General features: G+C 37.1%; 1 protein-coding gene across 4 annotated transcripts; it reads right to left on the bottom strand.

Moving 5' to 3' along the window:
• Window positions 1-311: 311 nt before the first annotated feature.
• Window positions 312-3631, bottom strand: LOC120254847 (auxin transporter-like protein 2). 4 transcript variants are annotated; one of them, XM_039262857.1, is made up of 9 exons: window positions 3465-3631; window positions 3207-3367; window positions 2590-2897; window positions 2326-2511; window positions 2111-2223; window positions 1827-2010; window positions 1584-1681; window positions 906-1371; window positions 312-787 (listed from the first exon to the last, which is right to left on the bottom strand). In XM_039262857.1, the coding sequence occupies exons 3-9, from the start codon at window positions 2776-2778 to the stop codon at window positions 575-577; spliced, it is 1449 nt and encodes a 482-aa protein (XP_039118791.1). In that variant the 5' UTR covers window positions 2779-2897; window positions 3207-3367; window positions 3465-3631; the 3' UTR covers window positions 312-574. The 4 variants fall into 4 exon arrangements, with proteins under 4 accessions (XP_039118791.1, XP_039118793.1, XP_039118792.1 ...); XM_039262859.1 differs by having other exon boundaries at window positions 3268-3367; XM_039262858.1 differs by having other exon boundaries at window positions 3207-3335.
• Window positions 3632-18620: the final 14989 nt, after the last annotated feature.

The raw sequence follows: 18620 nt of genomic DNA, 5'->3' as shown, positions 1-18620 counted from the left end.
ACTCAACCGCCGGGTTGGGACAGCCCCAACCTGTAACCGGGCCCGCTACAGTGCGGGCCGGTTACGGGTTACCGGCCCGGCCCGCCGGTTCAGCTGAACCGGCGGGTTTGGGCCGGCCGGTTCCGGGCCGGGGCAAAAGACGGCCCGTGCCCCCCTCTACTCTGGTTCCTATCCCTTGGGAGCTACTTACACTATTTTTAGTTTTTTTGTTTGCCCTACTTTCCCACCTCAAGTGTCTTTTGAAGCTAGCTAATATTTTATTTAAAGGGGTTTCTTCTTCATGTTTGTATTTTTTTAAAAAAATTAATAAATTAATAAATTATCTATTTTTATTAAAAATTAAAATAAAAAAATAAAAAGCTCAAGTACGGCGCGTTCTGTTGGCAAGCAGGCATACAAAATTAATTAATTAAAACAGCAAAGCATTTGAACCCACTTTTTTGGAATCTTGTATTTTCCGCAAGCATTAATTTGGCTGTATTTGCACACTAGCTGGCTAGCATCAGGCATGAACCTTGGCCTTTACAGTACAAGGCACTAGGCAGACAGGTCATCACTGATCACTCCTCAGTAGTCAGTGGGGCTTCATTGGGCCTGGCGGAGGTTTGGCACACTGGTAGCATTTGGCGAAGAGGCCGAAGGTGTCCACCTGCTTGACAAAGTTGGTAATGCTGGCCCATCCTCCAAACCCGAATCCGACGACGAAGATCCATGCCACCACAAAAGCGTTCAATGCGAACATACCGGTCCAGCTTGGTAAGAAGAAGGGCGGCTTCTCAGCGGCATTCTGCATTAATACAACCCAGATTAAATTGAGATTGGGATCAGTAAAACGGTGTGTGTGTCTGTGTGTGTGTGGCCGAGCGCGTGTGGACGTGGGTTTTAAATGTAGTTAGTTCGTATACCCTGCGAGCAGAGGCTGTCCGATAAGTGCATATATGAGCGAGGGAGGGAATGATGTAGACAGTGAAGCTGACTAGAAGTGCCCCGACAGCAGAGTTGATGGGTCCGAAGAAGGGGAATATGATGGCGAAGAACCAGATTGGAACTACAACAGGGAGGCGGATAAGTGCCCGGATATAAATGCTCTTAGTATCGTGCATGCCGATAACCTTCTCCCATACAAAGTAGAGAGGGGTGCACGCAAAGCCGAAGGTAATGAACTGGTGGATCAGCATCAGTACCACGGCCGCGTCCCGGAACCTGTTCTTGGGAAGCAACGCAAAGGCGTTCGAATGGTTCAGCAACTCATCTCCAAAGGCCCAGTACATTGCGGCCGCCGAAGGCAGTGTCAACGTGAACACGTACAGCGTCGCTAACAGGTATATGTATTTGAACTTCTGCGGCTTCCACATGGCGTGCATGATCTCCCTGCGTAGCGCAATGCACGCACATAAAAATTATTTTTCTGTGTGAATTTGCATTAATATCGGAACTGGAACCATGATAAAAGAAACAAAGCCACCGGCTTTTTCGCAGCCCACTACATACGCAGCTAAAGCAAGATTAATTAATTAGATAAAAGTTCAAACTTATAAGCAGAAAACCACCCGCACGGGTCAGACCCCATGAGCACTACTTACACGGTGACGGCGTGACCACCGAAAGTGTAGAGGATGTTGGTAGCTCCGGTGAAGTAGAGCACCAGCTTCGTAGGCCCTGAGTGGGTCACACCCTCCGCCTGCAGTTACACCCAAACCATGCTCATTGTTTCAATGACTAGTTTTATTCTCTCCAAATCCTAAAAGTTAGGACACTACTACTAGTACTCAGTGGCAATGATCATCACAATGATAGATAATATATATATATATATATATATATACCTGGCCGTGAGCGAAGGATGCGATGGCGAGATACCAAGCAGTGTATGTGGTCATGCCCAATCCCAGAAAGGACCATATCCTGTAGTTGTGGAAAGATGGAATGAATACGGAGGTAGCGCAGCATGCCCCAAATATGTATGTCCAGGTCCTTTTGTCCAGGTGGTCGTTTATGTAATAGATGTTACTGCACCAACAACAGACGTTGTTCGATCGAACTTTATTTGAATCAATTAGAAAACAATGAGAGAGTCAGGCGGAGTTGAGTAGGACGTTTAATGACAGACCTGGCGCAACCAATGAGCTGAATGACAGATCCGAAGAGGAGAAAGGTGCAGTTGAAAGCGAGACCGATGGCCTTCCAGTATGGTCCCAGCAGTCCGTCCAGCACCTCGAACCACTGCAATATTGCATTACGAAATTAAAAAAGTCATATATATATATATATAACCAGCTGATCTGAAGAAACAGTAAAGATCCATCCATCCATCATATGATCAACCTGGATGACATGGTTCTTGAAGCTGACGTTCTCCTTCTCTTTGCGTGTGCGGTACTCAATGTAGAGGACGCTGATGAGGTAGGCTGTCCAGCTGCCTAGTAAGCCGTAGAACACCTGGAGCAGTATTCCAGACAGCATCCCTAGTTGGGAGAAGGAGTAGGGCAGTGTCAACAGCACCTGTGCCACCTGCACTCATCACGAGAACAAACAAAATATCACAATTTCGATTTTGATTTTGAGAGGGCAAGACATGTAAGAAATGACCTGGTTGGAGGCGCAGCTGAACCAAGCGTCCCAGACCGAGCCGCCGTGCCAAAGGATCCTCTTGAGGCTGAACCCTTGTTGGGCACCTGCCACATGATCCTCCCCCGCTGTGACCTCCTCTTGATCGCCACCTTCACCCTCGTTCTGGCTCGCCACAATGGCCTCCTCTGCCTGCTTCTGCGCCACCATCTTCTCCTGCTTACTTTACAGCCCTGTTTCTTTTACTTTATTTGTCAATATATTTTTGGTGAGCAGCTGCTGCTGCCTGGAGGACGATCGATCGAGATCCGTACGTGTAGATATTGGACCTAATCAAACATCATAAAGAAGACAAAATGTCATGATATTGAACAGGAGGCAACTCGACCAGTCCGGTTTTTTGGTTGGGATCGATCTCTTTTAATTTGAAGACTGTTACTATTTATTGGGGGTCTGAACTCTGAAGAAGAAGCCGTATGTACAGTACGGCTCGCTCATCTTATTATTATTAACTAGTTTATCAAGTCTCTCAAAACTTTAATTTCTACCATGCATGGTATAATAGAAAAATAAACCACGTAATATGATCATCGCTGAGTACACTAGACATCAGAAACTAGAAATTAACTAGAGCTAACCTATAGTCGGCACGTGGATAGCATGAGAAATGACAAATGAGGAGTTAGAGGAGAGAACAACGATGGATGGTTGCCGCTGCCTTTGATGTTGATTACTTGTGCAGGGGTGCTGGGGTTGATACGCTCAATCTGCGAGGGTATGTATGAGAGCATGAACAGATCTGAGAGAGAGGAAAAAAAAAAAAAAAGGTAACTCCTCTCGTCTTTTCCTCTGAGGATTCTTGTTGTCAGACAAAACTAGCAAGCACAAATTAACACCTTTCTGGCAGCCAGCCCTGGCCTCCTCCCAAAGCCGAATTTGCTAATCACAAGTAGCATATGAATTGCAGAGCCTCCTCCCTTGCATTAATTTATTGATATCCTTTTTTTTTTCCTGCTCTTTCTGGGGGACTATGGGCAAGATTTATTATTATTAGTATTATTGTTATTATTATCTGGCAGGAATTTAGCAAGATCTTGATTGCTTTAAATAGCTGATTTATGGGATCTGAACCCGTGCAATGACTTTACTAGGAGTGGAAGGTGGGTCTGCCACTGACCCATACTCCATTTGGCTTTTAATGAATAGTTCGATGTGTCATGAAAAATAAGAAAGGAGGACTGTCTCTCCCATAATTGGCCTGATCAGCAACTCTAACACTCATCCAGATGATTAAAGTAAACTGATGCAAATCTAACACTCATCTAGATTATTAAAGTAAACTGATGCAAATCTAACACTCATCTGGAATATTAAAGTAACTGATGCAAATAACCTCGTACGGCATCTCCATTCTATTATTAGATGTTGGAGCCACATTTCGGGATGAGTAGAAATTTGTCTTATTTACTGAAGACTAACTTCAAAGTCATTTATTAGTTTAGCATCCCTGCCGCATCTGCTTGTGGCACCAGTTTTTTTTAAGAATTTTTTCTAAAAAAATAAATGTACAAATTTTTGGCATAATTTTAAGGCAAAATCAACTGATAAGATGTGCTGATGATTCGCACAATCAACCCGCATCATTTTTGATCGTGTACTGTCAGGTGATCATAAAAACTAAAATGACAATTTTGTCATGTAATGAAACATCCCCAGACATGGCGTGCGGTCACGTGGACCAGAACTTCTCTGCACCTACTACAACAGTAAAATTAAGGTTTTTATTCTTTTTATTCTTTTCTTTTTACCAATGATGAGTAAAACAGAGTTTTGGATTTGAACTGCTGCCCACCCGGAACCAAAATCATCGGCCAAGCTGTGACATGCAATGGGCATTGAGGAGACAACTGACAGCACTCCTTTGATAATATTGAAGCAGAATTTGAGAAATTAATAACATTGTACGGTGCAGCTACAAAAGTCAAAAATAGAAATCAAATTCGATGATGGCAGTCGGTTGGATAGCTTAAAGGTCAATGGCTTGTTGATCAGATCCAGAAAATAACGGTGCCCATGATCCGTTCATTTGTGGAAAATGCCCGCGCATTAAGAGGACACCATTGCTGGCCATTGCCTCTGCTATCCTGCTCCACCCACCTCACTCTGTCTCTTTCTATTTCTCTCTCTCTCTCTCTCTCTCTCTCTCTCTCTCTCTCTCTCTCTTCATTAGTAGTTGTAATATGGATTGATTGCCCTTCATACACTCTTATTTTAAAAAAAATTCTTGAACACCTTTCTACATATATATATATACTTTTTTATTAAAAAAAAACATATATATACTTAATTATATTAATCTATGTGTGCGTTCGGGAATGTAATATTCCATTCCTGTCAAAACAAATAGAATTACAACACCACCCACTTTACAATTGTTGGATGATAATTAATTAAGTTAGCAAGGAATATGCCAAATATATAATGCCATTCTCATCCATCTTAATTATTCTGGACGTGAGGGAACCCCATAACATACCATACCACAAAACCATACCACATACCATTGTTTAATGTTTTTCTCACAAGGTTGGTGGCCGGCGGTCCCATCCATTGTTGCATTAAATTGAATAGAAGGATGAAATAAGTTTTCTGGTCCAACTGTTATTATTATTTCCACACCAAAATGAACAAATACAAAAACACGCACACACATTGACACACACACACACTAAATATTGTCCTCCAATTTGATCAACTGGTCAATGAGGAGAAGAGGCAAAAGTTAATGTGAGACAGACGGCACACCAATTGAATTGAAGAGTATTGAAATGAAAGAACAAAAGGTTGGTCATAGGTACAACAAAAGCACCCCAAAAGGTTCATAGAATGCAATGAGGCTCCCCGGCCAGCCGGCAAAGTATTGTCTTTCCATGGAAGATGAGGCTAACCCGGAGCAAAATGCTGCATTCATCACCTCAAATTGTCTTCCGGTCTCCATCCCATCCCACTACATCTCCATCAATGCTTTTCCTGTCTCCCAAAGACCAGGCCACCCAGTCCCTACACTACACTACTCTACTCTCCTCACCTCGATGCAGTCGCCTAATCCAAGTCCTAGCCCTGTGCTGAATTTGAATACGACTCACCACCCTTCACCCTTCCACTGGACAGGGTTAAAAAAACAAAAATCATTCTCAGACAATCTCCAGAGTAAAAATATTATTCTAGAAATACATGACAATGATAATAATTAATGAACTTACGTACATCCCAGCATCTATTAATTATAAAAGTTGACAGGGCGATCGACTAGGCATGAGTAGTGGAGCAGAACGAAATACTATTGATAAGTGACAAAAAAGAAAGTCCATAAAGTTTGGGTGCTGATTTTTCAATAGCAAAAAATAGGGAGGTGACAGAGCATGAGTTCAACAAGAAGTTCAGCCGTCAGTGAAAAGCATCGTTGAAGTTTAATTTGAATGGTAATCAAGCACAGTATCACGTTGTCACACCCCGAATCCGACTCACTAGGCCCAGTGCACTGACAAACGGCAACACACCAACCAAACCGAGGCCCAGTAGGCATGCAAGGCCTCAAAACATGTTCTAAAAAAATCAAAAAAATCTAACAGAAAAGCGAAAACTAAAAACAAGAATAGAGTTCAACACTAAAAGAACAAACTAAGTGTTTGCATAGTCAATACAAATTTATTCAAATAAAACCTAGGCCTAGCTTCCGTGGACACTGGATTAATGATCAAGCACTTCTTCATCACGAGCCCAGCTTCTTGCAAGACAATTTCATTGAAATTTACATCTGATTGCAGACTTCGGCCTTGGATTATTAGCATCAGTTCTATCCTTCAGAATGCCGCGGAGTGGCCTCACATGCATCTTATCCTTCCCCTGCTTTTAAGCTTGTCTCTTTGGCTATAAATTTGCATACACTATCTCTGTTTTTCCAGGGACGTGAGCTGCAGCATTGGATTATGATGGCTTTTCGTAGCGCGGGTTTTGTGTTTTAGGTTTATTGTTGTTTTTGTTTGTTTGGTGTGGTTTTTTCTGGGTGTTTGTAATTTGCTTTTGCTTTGGGTCTTATTTGTAATGTTGAACTCTTTGTAATTTTTCCCCTATATTAATAAAATCAGCTCTCTGAGCTCTTCCCTAAAAAAAATAAATAAATAAAACCTAGGCCACAACAACGAGACTTATTACATGCTAATAAAATCGGTGGTGACCCAACGATCCTTGCTAAGCTATCTGCCACTCACCTTTACTCCTGATTTAAAAAAATATCAACAATATTTATGAGCTTGACAGCCCAGTAAACACCCACTAAAAATATAAAGATCACTTATACAAAATCATAATTTATCAAATTGCAAAATCAATAAAACAAATTTATTTCACGTAAGCATAGATGTCAAAAATTTAAGTATATAGGTCTCCCAAACAACTATTGGCAAAACAAAATCACAAAATTCATATATTTACCCTTGGTGACCCGAGACAAAATTTATCAGAAGTCATATTTTTACCCTCGGTGATCTGAGCCAAAATTATCAAAGGCCGATATTCTTCACCGACGGCAAGCGATGGGAAACTATAGTTTCTAGATCAAAATATGTGTCGACACGGTCAGTGTTTAACCTCCAGTGACAGGGTTATTGCATAGTTAATTGGGGACTAGTTTCTATGTCAAAATACTTCCGATGGACAAAACAATAAACTAATCAGGCAAAATACAAGAAATTTACAGTAACGTGATCCCATTTTTGTCATATCAAAATAAACCAATTAATGTAATCAAAAATTAAATAAAATACCCAAAATCAGAAAATAGTTCATCTGAATTTAAATAAATAAAATAATCATAAATTAAATAATTATCTGATATTCAAAAATTAGAAATCCTGAATTTAATGAAATGAATTAAAAATTCTGATTCTAAATATAATAACTGAAATTCAAAAGTTAAACTATCTGAATTTAAACAAATGAATTAAAACTCAAGAATGATATGATCCAGGTTTTTAAATAAAGTACATAATAATTCAAAATTTAAATAAATCAACATTTAATAGTTTCAGAACTTTTAAACAGATATTAAACCTTTTGGATAAACCTAAACCAAAATATCATATCATTAATGTGATATTTAAATGAATTTTAAAATAAATCCGAAAACAATAACAAATAAATGATTTAAAATACCAATAAATAAAAACAGTACTCTTATAAAAAATCCCAAATATTCAAAAACTAGAGTGTACACATATAATCAGATTTATATGTGGGATACTTACCTGACATTCGCTAAATTTCCAAAAATCCAAATTGATTTCCACTCAACTTTCCACAAAAGAACCTATAGACATAAAAACAGTTCAGTAATCCTAACTTTACAAGTCATCTAGGATTTTTGGTTTTCAAGCATAACATACAGACACTCTATTAGGGAAGAGATACAGAACTAGTATGAACATATTCTTATAAAGGATCAAGAAATAAATATTATTGGATAACATAAGACCCCAATTAAAGCACTGCACCTCCTAACCCAAACAGCACAGTGCAACAAGAAGATAATTAACCTGCTAAAACATTACTAATTGACTCCTGAAGGATAATACATATATATACACACATAACAGCATCCATATATACATATGTACACAACACACACATACATATACACCACACACATCCATCAAAAGTAAATGTTGGGATTGCTAACACCATAAAAAGGAAAACTTTGGTTTGATTAAAAGTCCAATTCTCCACTGTCATCAGATCCGTACTATCACAATGGCATACATATCTAATGAAACATCAGTATATAACTTAAAGCACTTAATATGGCATCAACTTAGCCTCCATGTAATTAACCATAAAGAAAAAAATAAAATAAAATAAATAAAATGAAACTTGACCAGGCCGAAACATGGAGAAGTAATGCTTGCATGTATCCACTACACCATGCATGCAACCCAGGCAAGTTTAACATTCCAGTAACATGTTTTCAACACTAGTATTAAAAACTATAAAGCCGTATTTAACAGAGGAACTTAAAAGAACAGGAAGAACATACAGAGAACCTCTAACATGCAACCCAAACAACACCCCCCACACTACCCAACAAGACAACCCCAAGGCACAAAAAAAAAAAAAAACAGGCGATAGCCTAACCTTGAATTTGGAAGTTGCTTAGATCCTTGTTTGATAATCGTGACCACGGACAACCTCTCGATTCTTCCACCACAACGCTATAGAAATGATAGGGAGAAGACGGCGAAGTTATCATTTTATTTAAATTTAAAAGCTCGAGCAAGTGAGAGGTGGCCTAAAACGTGGGTGGATGGTTACTAAAAGGATAAGATAAATTTTAAAAGAAACTAATTAAATTTTAAAAACAAACAAAAAAAATCACAAAAATAATTAAATAAAAGTGGGGTCCCACACGTACGTTGTGCATGCTCTTCAGTAAATGAAAAAGAAGCACATGATCTAAACAATACTGAAGTATGGGAAGAATGAAATTACAGAAAATAGTATGTTATACATATACATATGACCACTAAAACAGTGCTATTCCTATGTTGACATTTATATATATATATATATATATATATATAAGTGGGTAAACTTTGACTAAATTGACGAAGTGTGACGGGTCTTCCCTGGCAGGTCCCTCAGCTAGCTATCTGCAAGTATGCCTGAGAAAGTAGAAGTCTTTAGCTGTCCAGAGTCGCATGGGACTTGGGCTTGCATAGGGAGAGAGGTCCCTTTGTCAGAGAGAGCGGTTATTGTTTTGAGGGGGCAAGGGATCAAAAATGTCAGGGTTCGGGTCTCGAGGAGTCAAAACATCCTCCATTGGTAATTGATCAGTATTATAATATTGAAAATGGGAAGCCCGAGAAGAGAAAGAGCCGCCCCTACCACGACTTTTCGCACCTACCAAGTACCTAAGGATGGAACACCTCAGGGAAGAGAAAGAGCACTCGCTCTCCTCAGCAGCTCACCAACTGGACACCAAATAGGAGCGGTGGCCAGCCCCGGCAATGAGCACGACTCACGCCCAGGGGAGACAAGCATCCAAGAACCAAACTCGTAATCCGGAGTAGAATTAACAGAATTAACCAAATCTTGGGGTTTATCAGCACTAGAATCCATCTCCATTCCCTCAACAACATCCTCGGTCCGAACCGGACCTACCGCCAATCCCCGTGAAATATGGAGAGGTGGAGAAGTCCGGTTCTCCCCGGTTGTTATTGCATGGGAACAAGAGTTGGTTCCGTGGCCGATAATCCCACTGTATAGCAAAAACGTAGGGCACCTTTTTGTAAAGAACCACAACGAACACCCGGTGAGTATCATCGCCAACCCAAAAACCCCGGCAAAGGGGTTTAGAGAGGTTGATTTCAATACACACCCTGGCAAATTTGGATCTAGTTAACTTTAAAGTATACTCATCAACCTTCTGAAGATTACCCAAGTGAGAAGTAATGGTGTCAAGAGATTCGCCATCCCACAGTTCAACTGGTAGGTTATGCAGCTGAACCCAAACAGCTGCTGTGGAGAGTTTAGCAAACGCTGGCTCAAAGAATGGCCTCCAAGGAGCTAGCCGTAAGGTTAATCCATTAAGGGTCCACGGCCCCTCAGTGAGAAGTCGTTGCATGTCTTCGAATGTGGCATAATGGATTAACAAAAACCCATTAGGAAGGTCTGAAATTTGAAGATCACGAACCATCGCCCATTTTTCCATCAGAAATTTCTTTACCTGGTCAAATGGCGGAGGTTTACCAAAGAGGGCATGCTGAAACTTTTGTTGAGCTCGGGAGAAGGAGTCTGCATCAAGCTTAACGAAGGAAGAAGAGGAATTTTTTAGCTTTTCGAGCAGCTGAGGGTTATGAAGTGGTGAAGGTTCAAAGGGTCGGGAGCCTTAAAAAGCTACTTGAGCCCAGGTTGAAGGAGGAGGATGAGAGGTTGGGGATGGGGAGTTTGTCCCCCACTCACCATAGCAAGGGGGGAGGAAGTTGAGAAACCAGCGGAGACAATACTGTTACAGCACATTCCAGGAGATATTGGTCTAATTTTCTTCACAGATGATTTACATGTATGATAAAGTCATCAATGGCTTCGCTGCAAGCTCACAAAGAATGAAGTTGATGAAATATCCCTTCTTGCTGTATTTTAGTATTATCATTTTTTTCCAATTGTCCCTATTCACTATCTTCTGCATTATCTTGTTATTGTTCTTCTTACTTTCTATCCATGTTTAGTGAGTCTCATGTCATACTTTCTAATTTCTTTTGTTGCAGTACTATTTTTTTAAAAAAAATAGGTAAATCAAATTCATTATAAAATGAAAAGATATTGATTGATGTCTCTGTATTTAAAAAAAAAATGGATAAACCACATTCATTAAAAAAATGAACAAGTACAGAAAAGGAAGCAACAACAGGAGCCGAGGCTCTACAAGATTACCACAAGGAGTGGAAAAACGAGAGAAAACACCATAGGCAAACACAGAGGAGAGAGAGACAACAACAAACCCGAAAGGAAAGGTAGATCCAATATGGGTACAATAAACCAGAAGACTAGATCTTCCCTGGAGGAGGAGGGTGCTCCGTAGGGGCAACAGGCACCGCGTCTCTGGAAGAAAAAAACTCCAGACTTCTCTTAACCTTTGCCATCGGATCCTCAAGCTTTACCCTCTTCAATTCCGGAGCTGGAGAAAATCACAAAAGTACCATATGCACAATCTTTAAAATCAAAGCAACAGTCGAAAGACAACTAGTAGGGAACATGTGAGCATTTTTTTCAATCCAAATGTTCCAATTGAAAAAATATAAACGGATAAAAACTACAAAATAAGCATTTTTTATTTCATTAATATTTACTGTTCATATTGATCTTGCACTTTATAAAAAAAAATACAAAATGACTAATTGATACAAGGATATAATGACAAAAAAAGAAAATTACATTAGAAAAACTTCTAATCCTTGAATGCTGACATTTTTTTTAATTTTTGAGAAAAAAAATGAATGAAACACATGTATTGAAAAAAAAATGAGAAAACAACCATGAACTTACAGACAATAGATAAATTCAAAAAGAGAATAATAACCGACATAATACTCTTATGTTATGCGACTAAAGATCATGACATGCTGAGAGAAAAAAAATGCAAAAATCCAAAGAAGATTGCCGTCTTGTACGCAAAAATTACCATATATATATATGTTTTGATGAATATCTAAGCACCTCAAAGAGCAAAATAATATGTTTTGAGAGCAGAGACTATTTGGAAATGATTAGCTTTTTTAAAAAGCCTAAAGGCTCCCTGGTACAACTCTATTGAACATCATACATATATTTAGGGTGTGGGATAACTGTACCACATAGTTCCCACTAAAAAAAAAAAAAAAAAAAAAAAAACTGTACCACATAGATAACAGCTGCTATTTTGTCTCTCCAAAGGCCATGAAATCAATTGCTTCAATGTTGTGTATTCTAAGAGAATCATCTAATTAATAACAGCTGCATATATGACAGGATAGAGATAATACTCCAAAATTTTGATTAAGAACTTCAAATTATTTAAGGACGCCATATACTCCGGTCCGAACCGAGAAAGGTGATCCATAATGCATAGAGAGAAACACAATCTGGAATTAAAAGAATTGATCCACTAGAAGAGATATAACCTACATATGTAATACATAATATGTATGTAGTATCTGATGCACAACCTGCCTTTTAATTTATTTAATTGATCTTTCGTTATTGTCTACCAGAGAACCGAGGATCACTAAGGATAGGGCAATGAACACTTTCTTTATTTGTAGAACAGCATTTCTTGTTCTTGATGAAGCAAACAATAATGAGCTACTGTTATATTAATTACAGCAAGTTAACAATCTAAAATTCAACATAGGATGTTACTTCATATAACAATAAGCAGAAGAAATTTCCTTTTTTTTTTCTACCAGAATCAATGGTCCAGACAATTTGATGAGCATTTACGAACATAAATGAAGGGGTGCCTAAAATGCTTAGCACAAAAGTCCAGCCCATCTAATTTCTTTGCATAGTCTTTGAGAAGAGCCCAGAAACGCTACATAGGATTTTTTTTTTTATGTATTTATTTATTTATTAATTTGTTCAAGAGGGCAGGTAAGATGATCTTATTTTGATTATCTCCAGAGGACCGGGAAGACTTGATAATTTTTAAACTCATCTTCTATCTCTTTGAAGGGATATCTAGTATAACGATCAATTTTCAGAAAAATTACTTTTATTCATCAAAGTGGAGCTCCCAAGAGGGCCCAATAGCCACTGTCACTCTAAATTACTCAACGACACTTTTACATCTTGGAGTTCCCTTGTTAAGTAGAACTCCTAGATGATAAGATTAAATGAATCTTATTCATGCGGTGTGTTCTATGTTATCCTCCTAGAAAGTCTACTATATCTCCATGGACGACAGACTGATTCTGCTTAGGTCAATGCTAACTTCTATCTAAACATACTAGATGGTGATCTTCGTTCTGCCTGCATGGTCATTGAAAGCATTGATAGGATCCGTAGGGCTTTATCTGGAGTGGAAAGATCTCAAATGCCCAAAATGTCGACTAGTTACCAGGCAGCACATCTACAAATCTCGAGCGCAGGGATGGGCATATTTAAATTCCACTATTTAAATAAGCTCTCCTTGATAAATGGTGTGGAAGCTCTCCATGGGACAACCTTGGGACAACCATGTTCGAAATACAACGAAAACAAAAAACTAGTGTCGAGCATGACAATGAAACAAAAGACAAGAAGATCTTAGTCCACAACAAATGGAGTTTATTAACTTCTTACCCAAGTGGTCTATTGTAGATGAGCTCAATCATGCGTGAGGCACATTTCCTGAGCGCGAGAGTGAGTTGCATGACGGATCGTGCCCCAAATGGGCCCATGGTGCATGGGCCCCGCCTCCCACTTGCTCTCGCCCGAGGCTTGCACGCCTCGACTTTCTTAGTGGCTCAGCCACTCATCTTGGCATAGACGCAGACTTGTTCAACGACCCCGCTAAGATGTCCACCACCCAAATCCTACTCCTGATCTGAAGGAGAAAGAGAACAACTTAATGAGCTTGGGAGTCCAATAAACAACCAATAAAAATATCAGGATCACAAAAAGTTCAATAATTTTTAAAAAACATACAAAGTGAAACATAATGAAAAAATATCAAAATGAAACCCAGAAATCAGAAATAATTCAAAACATATTTAATTACCAAAATAACGAGCATATAAGTCCCCAAACAACTAATGCCAAAACAAAATATCAGAATTCATTTTATTAAACTTGGTGACCTAAGTAAGATTTCAGAGCTCCTATGTTTACCCTCGGTAACCCGAGCTAGAATATCAAAAGCCGTTATTCTTCACCGACGGAATGGTGCGAAACTATAGTTTCTATGTTAGAAGTACGTGTCGACACGGTCGGTGTTTAACCCCCAGTGACAAGGTTATTGCACAGTTAATTAAGGACTACGAGTTTCTATGGCAAAAATATGTCAGGTCGAAAATGATCATCAACGCAATATACTGAAATTCAGTGATCCCGTTTTCTAACAAAAATAATTCCAATTATATCAACAATAACACATTTAGTAAAACAATAATTAAATAGCCAATATATGACAATATCAATTAATCTAAATAATCAATAATGTCTACGTAAATAAAAAATATAATATATATATATATATATATATATATATATATATGATTTCTGAAACAATTCCACATTCAACAATAGGTTTCTATCTTTTCTTTTAATAATTTGATAAAAAAAATAAAACAAAATAAACAAATGACAACCAAATGAAAAGCTCATGTCAGGTTATATATATATATATATATATATAATAAAATAAACAAATGACAACCAAATGAATAGCTCATGTTATATATATATATATATATATATAAAATATGTACTATACTAAAATATCATAAATTAAATAACATCAACATATTTGGAAGTAATCATCAATAGAAAAAATATCAATAATCAAATAAATAATTTGTGAATAGTATAGGAATAATTTTTTTAAAACAGTAAATTCCAAATTAATTAAATTGGAAATTAAAAATTTGCATATCCATATATATACAGATTTATATGTGGTTTACTTACCTGTCTAACAGCAAAAACTAAATGTACCATGAAATTAGGCTTCCACGGAATACCCTCTATTTGAGAACACATTCCAAATATATCAATAGCAATGATTTACACAAGCCTAAAAGTTATATCAAAATAACTTACCTCATTAAAATACTACCTTCTCCAAACTAACTCATGCAGACAATTATAACAAGGTTAAGCTAGGAAGCTTTGGCATGAGTATTAAAATCTCTAATACTAATTTAATAGGTTTAAGAATCCACAAATAAACAACATAATCACACAGGGATATACTGTGAATCAATTTCCTACACTATGAAACTTAAGCAAATACGGTATCTAAAATAATTAATCAATTATAATATATATATATATATATATATAAGTGGACTGCAAAACCTAAACTAATTGGGTTCCATCCATCAAACATATATATATATATATATATATATATATATAACACATATCTGTAAAAAAAATAAAATAAAGTAAAATAAAAAAATGAACACGTTTTGCATTAAAAGTAATGCCATGATTACCTTCCACTCAATAGCAACTCTAATGGCTATTTAACTAAATTTTCCCAAGACAACTGACCCAAGCCAAAATCACCAGATAACATAATGAAAAATCAACGTAATCAACACAGATAATTAATAAGCATCTAATAGAAATCCTATCACCATCAACTAGGATAAACATTAAATCTGATCTCTACACAGAAAAGACTAACCCAACAATCATAATATCAAACACCAACAGATCAAATTCCAAAAGAGAACAGTGAGACGTTTTGAGAATAGATCCAAAGAAGAAAACGCTTACCTCAACAATAACAGTGCAACAAAGCGCCTAACGGTGAGAGAAATTCTCCGTCCTCGCTGACGACACCACACACCAAAAAGGGAGAAGAGAAAAGAGGCTAGATCTCTCCCTCTTTCTTAAGCCAATTAACTTTTATTTTAATTCAAGTCAATTACTCATAAAGAAAACAAGGATAATTTAGCGAGGTCTCATCACTGTGCTCCACCAGTCACCGTGCATCGGTGCTCATGACGTTCGTTACATTGTGGACATATATATTTAATAATACACCAAAATAAATATAATTTTGTGTGACATGATAAAAATAACACAAATGATATAATAGTTAATTCATCGTGACATTATCAAAAATTAATTTATGAGAAAACTTGTACATTTCACAATATATTTAATAGTCACTAAAAACAATTGTGCAAATGATAAATGCGTCACAAAAACATAATTGTTTGTGGCATTATAAAAATATCACGAATAATATGATAATTGTGATAATATAAAAAATTAATTGCTGACATATTTTTTTAACAACTATACATGTCACAAAAAAATTATTTTCTAGGGACATTTATATTTTGTCATATTTGATTAAATGACAAATGCATTTAGTGATGAAAAAAGTTTTTAATACTAACAATTTGTTATCATCACCAAAATAGCCTTTCGCCACTAACTATTAAACTTATTAAGAACATATAGTTGCATTCAATATTTTTTTATGACACTATCTTATTACATTATGTGACAAGTATTTTGTCACTTATTATGTGACAATCAAAAGAACGTCACAAAATTTCAAGATTTTACCTCATATTTAGTGACACTTAATAGTATTTTGTGACAAATTGTCATAACTGTTTGTGACGGAAATAAATATCACAGATAATTATAAAAATTTGTGACATACCACAAGTTTATCACATAAAAGTTATCATTGCATAACAAACACTTGAAACGTTACCTTAACCCTTAAGCGACAGGCCAGGGCAAAGGCGACAACACGCGGTGACAACAAAAAAACGACATGAAATTTTATTAGTGACACAAATATGTTATTTTGTAACAATATTGTGAGTGTCAATAATTGTCAAATTTGTTGTAGTGCAAACAGGGATCTACAACGGAAGAAACGAAAAGAGGTAAGGCTAGGGTTTTGAAAACTGAAAAAAAAAATAGAATATAAAAGAGTTTCCTTTTTTAATTAACATAACTGCTAAGCATACAGAAATTAAAAGAATTCAATCTTTTGGATGGGGCCCACAATTTGTCTACCTTTCAACAAGGTATCATCTTAGTGATTAAGGACAGTAAAAATACCTCCTTCTAATACAATAGTTGGCTAGATGGTTGTATGCCTAAGGACATTCGGCTTGATTTATTCAGTGGCTAGCTAGATCCTGATATCACTATTTATGGATTTCATGTTTTGTCAACTTCCTCTATCTGTAACAGACTGGCAAATCTACATACAATATTACCTAGCCCAATGGCTGAGAATTTGGACAAAAAGAGGTGGTGATTGGAAAAATGTTTGACATTTATAATCAAATCTTTCTATTGGATCCTCAATACAGAGGGTTTAGATGCTTTTTGTCCTAGTTCTTATGGAAAGGAGTATGTCTACGTAAAATTATCATCTTTAACTAGCTAACATAGGATAATAAAGTCGCAACTTTGGCCAATCTTACTAAGCATGGTCACAACTTCATTTGTTAGAACATTTAGTTGGAATGAAATAACCACATTTTTCCCCTAATACATTGTTTGTCCTGTCATTAATCATCAAAAAGCCAAGATGAAAGAGTTGGCCTCGGTAATCAAGCGAAGTCTCAACTTCATTGGGTCTTCCAAATATTGATAATCATACCCTTAGTCTTTATAGTTGGAGTCTTGCTATACTATGATCTGACCCATACACGGACGGAGTATAGGGCCACGCTAATTTTACCCGGATGAAGACACCGAAGCTATATAACCCCCTAGGAGAGAATTGTTGCCCCCTCTTTTATCAATGTTGTAGTGTCTTTATGTAGTTATAGTGTCCTCTTTCCAATTTTGGTAGACTCAGTGTAATTTCATTTGTAACTGTTTCGTAATCCTATTTTCTTTTCCCATCATTTATTCTCTCCATAAAGTGTGGCTCACCCGCTTTATCTATATACACACATAGAGATGCATGTAAATTGCTTTATAACAGATAAATGTGAAGTGTTATGTTCTAGTTTTGAGGGATTTAAACCCAATTATATTACTTGTTGAGAAATAGAACAGCGATTTAAAGAAAAAATCAAAAGCAATCACACAAAAAAGGCATGAGATTTAACGAGGTTCGGCAGAGTATACCTACGTCCTCGGGAGCAGAGCGGCTGTCGATTCTCTTATTAGAAAATTAATTAGGCTTACATATTACATGAATATATATATAAACCCTACCCGGTACAATTTATCAAAATACCTTTGTACCGTACCGCTTGCGCGTTGCACCCGCACCCGCACCCCCAACCCATCTCGGCACTTTCCCCCAATGGACAGATGCTGTCGCTCCGCTCCAACATCTGCCCGTTCAGCATGTGTATGAGCCATATACAACATTACTTATAAGAGAATACATGCAAATTCTCCATTTCTATAGAGGTGTATATCTATGTGATTTTTGGGACAAAGTTGATAAACCACATTTATTAGAAGAAAAAAATAATAAAGTACATCTACTAAGAGGGGCATAAAGGAAGTATAAAAAAGTCCACTAATCTTGGAGCAAACAAAACTAAAGAGAAAAAAAGAATCTATGAGACATTTTTCTAACCACTATCAATTTTTTTCCATACTTATCCAAATAATAGCTAATAACTTCAAAATCCTATTTAAGCCTATATCCCATTTTTTTTAGAACTTTAACAAATTTATAGCTTTTATATCATTAAATTTGTCAAACATTAAACCTGCATGCATCTATGGGCACAATGCTTAAACCACTTGAACATGCAAAACTCCAACGGCCTGGTTCAAGCATTAATGGGATATAATAATAACTGTGGCAT

This window comes from Dioscorea cayenensis, unplaced genomic scaffold (genome assembly GCF_009730915.1).
Source record: "Dioscorea cayenensis subsp. rotundata cultivar TDr96_F1 unplaced genomic scaffold, TDr96_F1_v2_PseudoChromosome.rev07_lg8_w22 25.fasta BLBR01000660.1, whole genome shotgun sequence".
Classification (NCBI taxonomy): domain Eukaryota; kingdom Viridiplantae; phylum Streptophyta; class Magnoliopsida; order Dioscoreales; family Dioscoreaceae; genus Dioscorea; species Dioscorea cayenensis.
Note: the sequence above shows the minus strand (reverse complement) of the source record. Positions and strands in the feature narration are given on the sequence as shown.

What these genes read in the sequence shown, in the direction of transcription:
- LOC120254847 (XM_039262857.1), bottom strand. Translation starts at nt 2,778, where the DNA reads ATGGTGGCGCAGAAGCAGGCAGAGGAGGCCATTGTGGCGAGCCAGAAC. An exon ending in TCAGCTGCGCCTCCAACCAG is followed by an intron (nt 2,512 to 2,589) that starts GTCATTTCTTAC and finishes TGATGAGTGCAG; the next exon opens with GTGGCACAGGTGCTGTTGAC. An exon ending in CATCCTTCGCTCACGGCCAG is followed by an intron (nt 1,682 to 1,826) that starts GTATATATATAT and finishes GTGTAACTGCAG; the next exon opens with GCGGAGGGTGTGACCCACTC.